We start from the raw sequence: 8,901 nt of genomic DNA, 5'->3' as shown, positions 1-8,901 counted from the left end.
TCAGGTTATGTCGATATAGGACTCGTTTTACTGTGGATATAGATACTTTTGTACCTGTTTCCTCCAGCATCTTCACAAGGTCCTTTGTTGTTCTGGGATTGACTTCCACTTTTCTCACCAAAATATGTTCACCTCTAGGAAACAAAACACGTCTCCTTCCTGAGCGCGTCTTCTTCCTAATGGCTGCGTGGTCCCATGGTGTTTATACTTGCGTACTATTGTTTGTACAGATGAATGTGGTACCTTCAGGTGCTTGGAAATTGCTCCCAAGGATGAACCAGACTTGTGAAGGTCTACAATTGTTTTTCTGAGGTCTTTGCTGATTTCTTTTGATTTTCCCATGATGTCAAGCAAGCAAAGAAGCACTGAGTTTGAAGATAGGCCTTGAACTACATCCACATGTACACCTCCAATTGACTCAAATGATGTCAATTAGCCTATCAGAAGCTTCTAAAGCCATGACATCATTTTCTGGAATTCTCCAAGCTGTTTAAAGGCACAGTCAATTTAGTAAACTTCTGACCCACTGGAATTGTGATACAGTGCATTATAAGTGAAATAATCTGTCTGTAAGCAATTGTTGGAAAAGTTACTTGTGTCGTGCACAAAGTAGATGTCCTAACCGACTTGCCAAAACTATAGTTTGTTAACAAGAAATTTGTGGAGTGGTTGAAAAACGAGTTTTAATGACTCCAACCTAAGTGTATGTAAACTTCTGACTTCAACTGTATATGAGCAGTAGATGAGAATAGTAGTATCTTATTTGGAGGAGCCCCTCCTCCTCTGAGCTGGTGGAAGAACAAGGCCTCTGCAACCTACGGCTTACTAAAGTAATGACAGGGAGACCCTGCATAGTGGCCACATCCGTTCCCTCTGAGAGGGTCTTCTCGAAAACGTGACAAATAATTACTGAGAGAAGAAACGGCATCAGCCCCTCGAAAGTGAGGCAGATTGCATTTCTGAATGCCAATCTCTCATAAAAGCAAAATATGGTCAGCATTGCTGTGTGCTGCTGGTTATAACATAGCAATAAAGAAGAGAGAGATAAGAGATGAGCCACAGATGATGCAATCTCTATTGCACTCCACACTGCCCTTTCCCACCTGGACAAAAGGAACACCTATGTGAGAATGCTGTTCATTGACTACAGCTCAGCGTTCAACACCATAGTACCCTCAAAGCTCATCCCTAAGCTAAGGATCCTGGGACTAAACACCTCCCTCTGCAACTGGATCCTGGACTTTGACAAGCCGCCCCCAGGTGGTGAGGGTAGGTAAACAATACATCTGCCACGCTTATCCTCAACACTGGAGCTCCCCAGGGGTGCGTGCTCAGTCCCCTCTTGTACTCCCTGTTCACCCACGACTGCATGGCCAGGCACGACTCCAACACCATCATTAAGTTAGCTGACGACACAACAGTGGTAGGCCTGATCACCGACAACGACGAGACAGCCTATAGGGAGGAGGTCAGAGACCTGGCCGGGTGGTGCCAGAATAACAACCTATCCCTCAATGTAACCAAGACTAAGGAGATGATTGTGGACTACAGGAAAAGGAGCACCGAGCACTTCCCCATTCTCATCGACTGGGCTGTAGTGGAGCAGGTTGAGAGCTTCAAATTCCTTGGTGTCCACATCCACAACAAACTAGATTGGTCCAAACACACCAAGACAGTCGTGAAGAAGGCATGACAAAGCCTATTCCCCCTCAGGAAACTAAAAAGATTTGTCATGGGTCCTGAGATCCTCAAAAGGTTCTACAGCTGCAACATCGAGAGCATCCTGACCAGTTGCATCACTTCCTGGTATGGCAATTGCTCAGCTTCCGACCGCAAGGCACTTCAGAGGGTAGTGTGTACGGCCCAGTACATCACTGCGGCAAAGCTGCCTGCCATCCAGGACCTCCACACCAGGCGGTGTCAGAGGAAGGCCCTAAAAATTGTCAAAGACCCCAGCCACCCCAGTCATAGACTGTTCTCTCTACTACTGCATGGAAAGTGGTACCGGAGTGCCAAGTCTTGGACAAAAAGGCTCCTCAACAGTTTTTACCCCCAAGCCATAAGACTCCTGAACAGGTAACCAAATGGTTACCCGGACTATTTGCATTGTGTGCCACCCCCCAACCCCTCTTTTACGCTGCTGCTACTCTCTGTTTATCTTATATGCATAGTCACTTTAACTGTACATTCATGTACATACTACCTCAATTGGCCCGACCAACCAGTGCTCCCGCACATTGGCTAACTGGGCTATCTGCATTGTGTCCCACCACCTGCCAACCCCTCTTTTTACGCTTCTGCTACTCTCTGTTCATCATATATGCACAGTCACTTTAACGATACCTATATGTACATACTACCTCAATAAGCCTGACTAACAGGTGTCTGTATATAGCCTTGCTACTCTTTTTTTCTAATGTCTTTCTACTGTTGTTTTATTTCTTTACTTACCCACACACACACACACACACACATACCTTTTTTTTTGGCACCATTGGTAAGAGCCTGTAAGTAAGCATTTAGTTGTAAGGTTTACACCTGTTGTATTCGGCGCACGTGACAAATAAACTTTGATTTGATTTGAAGAGGGACCAGTTTAATGTTTTAAGTGGAATGCTGCAGTTTTGCACATTTTTAAAAAATATTTTTTTATATGGTGCAATATTCTATTATGCTGTTCAGATTGTAGTCGTTTTGAATGGTTCGATTTATATTCACTTTGTTTATACATTAAAAAGTTATACTTTAAATGCAAATGTTTAATATGATTATTTTTCATAATATTTTTACATGCATTGTGGTTAAGGTAGAGTATGATTTAATTTAATAATTTAATTCGAATTGTTTTAACCCCAATCATAGTCAAAACTATCGCAAACTGTTTGACTTGAAAAAATACAAAATATATATTTTTTCAGAGCCGTTTGGTAGCCGAAAGAGCAGGCTCTTTTTGGTGAGCTGAGCCGAACGAGCTGGCTCACTGAAAAGAGCCGGAATGCCCATCACTAGTTGTCACGGGAAGTGCTGGTCCACTCTCGGTGAAAATAAAATGGCTAGCTGTATCGTAAAAATTCATTTAAACTAATATACGTGTTTTTGGTCTTAATGTAATGTTAGCAGTGTGATTAATGTTTGCTTTAAAATCAAAATTTAAGAAGATAAATTGTAGAAATAGGCGGGGTTTATGATTTTGTGGCTGTGTAACTGCTGACGCTCGTTTGAAACAAGCTAACAAAGTAAACATACTAACGTTAGCCAGCTGGCTTGCTAGCCAATATACAATGAATGACCGGTTATTGAGTGCCTAGTTACTCCACAACATATAGTAAGGGGAAAAGATATCTACAGTAGTAGCAGGTAAGGAAACACTAAACTAACGTCGACTTTACTGTCTTTTAGCAAGCAGGTCACAAACTACGGCTAGCTAGCTAACGGCCTGTGGCTAGTAGGGGGGCAACAAGCTAGCTAGCGAGGTACACCTAGCTGGGTAACGTTAGTTATGAGAGAGGTTGGATACACAATATTACCGTTTGCGAAATTTAAAACCTGCACAATTGACCGTAGCAAATTATGTTCGTGCTAACTAGTTAACGTTAGCTAGTAACGTTAACAGCAGCAGTAGTATTACGTTAGCTTTATAGTCACATAAAACAATTAGATATATTATTTGATATAGGTAACTGGTAGCTAACGTTAGGTCGGAAAATAATGCCTCTTCAACCTAAGGCGCTTGATGTCGTTTTTTTCCCCATAGAGAGCCATTTCATATAGCTGATTTCAGCAATTTGTTGTGACCTGCTTGACAAGCAAGCCTTGAAAACAAAACGAGCAAACGACCTACTCTAACATCAATTAATAATCACAGGGAATGTTGGATGTCAAGCCGAGATATGGGAGCTGTTGTGCTTTTACTCTTTTTTTATTTTAGTTATTTTTTTCACCTTTATCTAACTAGGCAAGTCAGTTAAGAACAAATTCTTATTTTCAATGACGGCCTAGGAACAGTGGGTTAACTGCCTGTTCGGGGGCAGAACGAAAGATTTGTACCATGTCAGCTCGGGGATATGAACTTTCGGTTACTAGTCCAACGCTCTAACCACTAGGCTACCCTGCCGCCCCGTCTTTGAAGTATAGTCAGACACCATCGTGCCTCTTGTACAGCCATGGGGGTCTCTCGCTTGCTCTTTGGTCTGAATTTGGCCAGTATGACTGTAGCTGGATAAATGTCCAGATCCCAGAAAGTGCCACGTTTCCCTTTGGTTGATCCAGATGCTAAATGTTCCCTTTTAAAATATTTGTATTTTTATGATCATTGCAGAATTTCAAGAGAGTCCTCTTCATGTCTCTCCTATAGGCTCCACGGTAGCTAAGATGGAGGTGCTGTGTTTCCGGTTGCCTGGTCACGGTGACGCCACCCTGAAGAGCATGAACTCCCTGAGGTCCAGGCAGCAGTTCTGTGACATCACTATAGTGGCCAGCGGCAGGCAGACGTTCCGGGGACACAAAGTGGTCCTTGCTGCCTGCTCCCCCTTCCTTAGGGACCAGTTCCTGCTCAACCCCTCCTCTGAACTGCAGGTGGGTGCCAGGGAAAACCACCGTGATACACACTATTTGGGTTATGTTTGATGAATGTTGAGTGTCGTCTTCAGATGTACGAGCCCCTGACATACACTTCTTGTCACATACCCTTTTGATCTGACTGTTTTAATAGGCATATTTTCGAGCCTGGGAAGTTCTCAAATGTTGCGTCATGCCAGCTGTGGTTCCAGTCCTATGCCTCATTATAGTAGATTATATCACAAGTCTTGCAGGATATGACACTAATGGCTTACACGATTGATCATAAGAAAAATAAAACTACATGACCAAAAGTATATGGACACCGGCTTGTTGGACATCTAATTTCAAAATCATGGGCATTAATATGGAGCCCCCCCCCCCCCCCCCCCTGCTGCTAAACAGCCTCCACTCTGTAGGGGGGCTTTCCACTAGATGTTGGAACATTGCTGCGGGGACTTGCTTCCATTCAGCCACAACAGCATTAGTGAGGTCGGGCACTGATGTTGGGCGATTAGGCCTAGCTCGCAGTTGCCGTTACGATTCATCCCAAAGTTGTTTGATGGGGTTGAGGTCAGGGCTCTGTAGGCCAGTCAAGTTCTTCCACACTGATCTCGACAAACCATTTCTGTATGGACCTCTCATTGTCATGATGAAACAGGAAAGGCCCAAACTGTTGCCGCAAAGTTGGAAGCACAGAATCGTCTAGAATGTCATTGTATGCTGTAGCGTTAAGATTTCCCTTCAATGGAACTACGGTGCCTAACCCGAACCATGAAAAACCGTCCCAGACCATTATTCCTCCTCCACCTAACTTTACAGTTGGCACTGCATTAATGCAGGTAGTTGTTCTGGCATCCGCCAAACACAGATTCGCCGTCGGTCTGCCAGAGATGGTGAAGTGTGATTCATCACTCCAGATGATTGCTATTGCTCCAGAGTCCAATGGCAGTGAGCTTTACACCACTCCAGCTGATGCTTGGCATTGCGCATGGTGATCTTAGGCTTGTGTGTGACTGCTCAGCCATGGAACCCATTTCATGAAGCTCCCGACGAAAAGTTATTGTGCTGGCATTGCTTCCAGAGGCAGTTTGGAACTCAGTAGTGAGTGTTTCAACCGAGGACAGACAATTTTTACGCACTACGTACTTCACCACTTGGCCGTCCCGTTCTGTGAGCTTATGGCCTACCACTTTGCGGCTGAGCTGTTGTAGCTCCTAAATGTTTCCACTTAACATAACTTACAATAACAGCACTTCCAGTTGACCGGGGCAGCTCTAACAGGGCAGAAATTTGACGAATTCACTTGTTGGAAAGGTGACATCCTATGACGGTGCCACGTGGAAAGTCACTGCGCTCTTCAGTAAGGCCATTCTACTGCCAATGTCTATGGAGATTGCATTTGAAGGGGTGTCCACATACTTTTTTGTATATATAGTGTATCTGAGACATAACAGCAAAATAGCTGTTTGGTGTGTTTTTCTTTCCTATTTTGTCCTCTAGGTGTCAGTCCTTCACAGCTCCTCTGTGGTATGTGAGCTGCTCCAGTCCTGTTACACCGGTGTGTTGCAGTTCAGCCCCAAGGAGATAGTGAATTATCTGACGGCCGCTAGCTACCTGCAGATGGAGCATGTTGTGGAGAAGTGCCGGGGAGCCCTGGGCAAGTACATGCAGCCAAAGAACCCCAGCTCACCAAAGGTTAGTTACTTATTTTGGTTGGTGTATAGTCAAAGGCACCCTATTGAAGCAATTGTTTGAAATCCCAACGTAAAATGTTATTATACCGTGCTTCAATTGTAGAAGGCAAATACTTACTGAGCTTATCTACTATGTGATTTATCAAAGGCTGGATTGTTTTTACCTGTGAAGATGTTGAACTGGCTCGTCTTCATTCTTTTTCACTCCATCGCTCATTTTCAGATCAAGTCAGAAGAGAGCCAATCGATGCCAGTGACAGTCAGTGGTAGCAGCCACTCCCTTATGTCAACCTCTGCTGATCATTCCTCACTGCAGCCTCACAGCCCTGTACAGTCTCAGGCTGATGACCATACAGACTCAAACAATAAGACAGATATACAACACGATGAAGACCCTAACACAATGGATGAGATTAAAGTAAGGAAATTCAGGAACAACACTTACCACTGCATCCATCTAAATTTTTTGATGAGTATTTGAATTATTTTTTTGTTAAAAAAAAAAATAGTTTACCAAATTATATTTGAGAGTATTTTCCAAATACTTAGTTCAAATATGATTTTTAAATACCTTGGTTAAATGTATGCAGTGTATTTGAGTATTTAACAACCTGTCTTTTCAAATAAAATATATATCTGAATGAATACTTTGAGCAAATGTATGTGAAAGTAGTTGAGATATTTTAAATGTATTTGAACCCAGGTCTGGTAGCTACCCAAGGACATTGATTTGTAGCACACTCAAATCGGTCTCATGTTGTTCCAGGTGAGAGTAACAGAGGAGGGCAGGGAGGATTATGACGTGTTCCGGATCTGCATTGAGGATGAGCAGGAGCCGGAAGAAAGGCGAGAGGCAGAGGAAGGCGGAGAGGAAGCCACAGAGGGGCATCAGGGGTGCCAGTACCAAGATACGGACAGTGTCATAGTGGGAGGGGGCAGGGGTGATGATATGGCCCCAGCTGAAATGTCCATCCGCAACAGCGGCTTTGAGAGGGAGGGGCTCCAAGGCTGGAGGCGTAGACTCACCGACTCACCCAAAGTGGGCCGGGGGAGGGGGAGGGGCTTCAAGAGGAAGCGTGGCTCGTACCGCGAGAGGGAGAGGAGGCCTCTGGGTATGCAGTACCAGGAGGCGTGGCGTCTACCCACCGGGGCGGAGATGATGCAGGGCTTTGGCCTGGACTTCAGCCAGGAAGCCATGAGGTCAGCGTTCCTCTCGGGGGGCGATCTCCCACGGCTAGACTACGGGATGGGGGAGGTTCAGGGAGAGGAGCTGGTGCCCCGGGACGGGAATGGTCAGGCCCACTACAACCTGGATGACCCCAGTGGTGATGGAGGTGAAGGTAACATGGGGATGGCGGCTGTGCCAACAGGTGGTGACGGGGCGGGGGATGAGTCTGTGGCCGTGGTGGGCTCGACCTCCAGCACAGCGGGGCCGGTGGCATGCGAGCAATGCGGCCTGACCTTCCCCTCGGCCCACTCCCTGGCCGTCCACACGCGCGCCACCCACTTGCTGTACGTGTGCCCCTGCTGCGGCAAACACTTCAACCACTCCAGCAACCTCAACCGCCACATGACTGTGCACCGCGGTGCCAAGGTCCACCGCTGCCCGCTCTGCGACAAGACATTCACGCAGAAGTCCACGCTGTGCGATCACATGAACCTACACAGCGGTGAGCGGCCTCACTGCTGCGCCTACTGCCACTCGCGCTTCGCCCACAAGCCGGCGCTGCGGCGCCACCTCAAGGAGCAGCATGGGAAGACGACCGCTCAGAACAGCCTGGAGGCACAGGCCGAGATGGAGCGAGTGGCAGGGCCAGGTGAAGGAGAGGGAGACACTCAGGACAGATTTGACCTTTGAAAAGGACACTGGAACAGGGAGGGGGAGGAGAGATGCTCCCTTACCCCTCTTCTCAGCCACAATGTACACTCATTGACTAAGCATTACAGGTTGCAGTTGGAGGTACAGGGGGGTTATTCAAGCAAGCGGCTGTGTGCTTACCTTCTGCTCTAATTGCCAAAAGAGTGGTTTGGAGTGTGCCTTTGAGTTTGTGGGTTGGAAACAAGGTTGTGTGTGCTGGAGGGACCTACTAAGATCTTGAAAGGGAAAGCCCCTACTTTTAGACCTGGGGTGCACAACTCTGGTCCTCCTCACGGGCCGAAGTGTATGCGGTTTGAAGCTCTGGCCAGTCAATGACATGGATTGATTATTTATCTCTTAATTATTTAATTGAAGGGGGGGGGAAATTATGACCTACTGTACAGCACCGTGGCTCTGGAGAACTGGAGTTGTGCACACCTCAGTTTTAGACCTTTGTCTCATTTGTTACTCATTGGCTGACCAATAAAATATTTTACAATAGTGTATTTGAAGGTGAGCTTCTTGTTAAACGTTGGATGTTGGTATGTACCAGCTGATTTGTAATGTGTACTTAACAGTGTAAGACACTATTTAAAGAGGTAGCCTACTTTTATTTTGGGTATCATTCCATAATCATGCTCATCACAAAAGGACGAATAGTAAGAGACCTACACTTTGTGCAATGCGCGTTTACTCAGGACTTGAGACACTATTCTGTAAATGTGCACAAAATGACAGGTGTGCTCAGCTGACGTGTTAATATACAGTGCATTTGGAAAGTGTTCAGAA

General features: G+C 45.8%; 1 protein-coding gene across 1 annotated transcript; it reads left to right on the top strand.

Annotated features, from left to right (window-relative positions):
- The first annotated feature begins 2,960 nt into the window (after window positions 1-2,960).
- LOC110496104 (zinc finger and BTB domain-containing protein 12) lies at window positions 2,961-8,616 on the top strand. The gene is made up of 5 exons (XM_021571800.2): window positions 2,961-3,357; window positions 4,355-4,575; window positions 6,061-6,255; window positions 6,478-6,672; window positions 7,021-8,616. Exons 2-5 carry the CDS (start codon window positions 4,372-4,374, stop codon window positions 8,110-8,112), a joined length of 1,686 nt encoding a protein of 561 aa, XP_021427475.1. The 5' UTR covers window positions 2,961-3,357; window positions 4,355-4,371; the 3' UTR covers window positions 8,113-8,616.
- Window positions 8,617-8,901: the final 285 nt, after the last annotated feature.

Source organism: Oncorhynchus mykiss, chromosome 18 (assembly GCF_013265735.2).
Source record: "Oncorhynchus mykiss isolate Arlee chromosome 18, USDA_OmykA_1.1, whole genome shotgun sequence".
Lineage (NCBI taxonomy): Eukaryota > Metazoa > Chordata > Actinopteri > Salmoniformes > Salmonidae > Oncorhynchus > Oncorhynchus mykiss.
The sequence above is the reverse complement of the archived record's forward strand: the minus strand, read 5'-3'. Positions and strand labels throughout refer to the sequence as shown.

Bases quoted from the DNA above. Each gene is read 5' to 3' on its own strand.
- LOC110496104 (XM_021571800.2), top strand. From the start codon at position 4,372: ATGGAGGTGCTGTGTTTCCGGTTGCCTGGTCACGGTGACGCCACCCTG. The intron at 4,576-6,060 runs GTGGGTGCCAGG...TTTGTCCTCTAG, and splicing joins ACCCCTCCTCTGAACTGCAG to GTGTCAGTCCTTCACAGCTC. The intron at 6,673-7,020 runs GTAAGGAAATTC...ATGTTGTTCCAG, and splicing joins ACACAATGGATGAGATTAAA to GTGAGAGTAACAGAGGAGGG.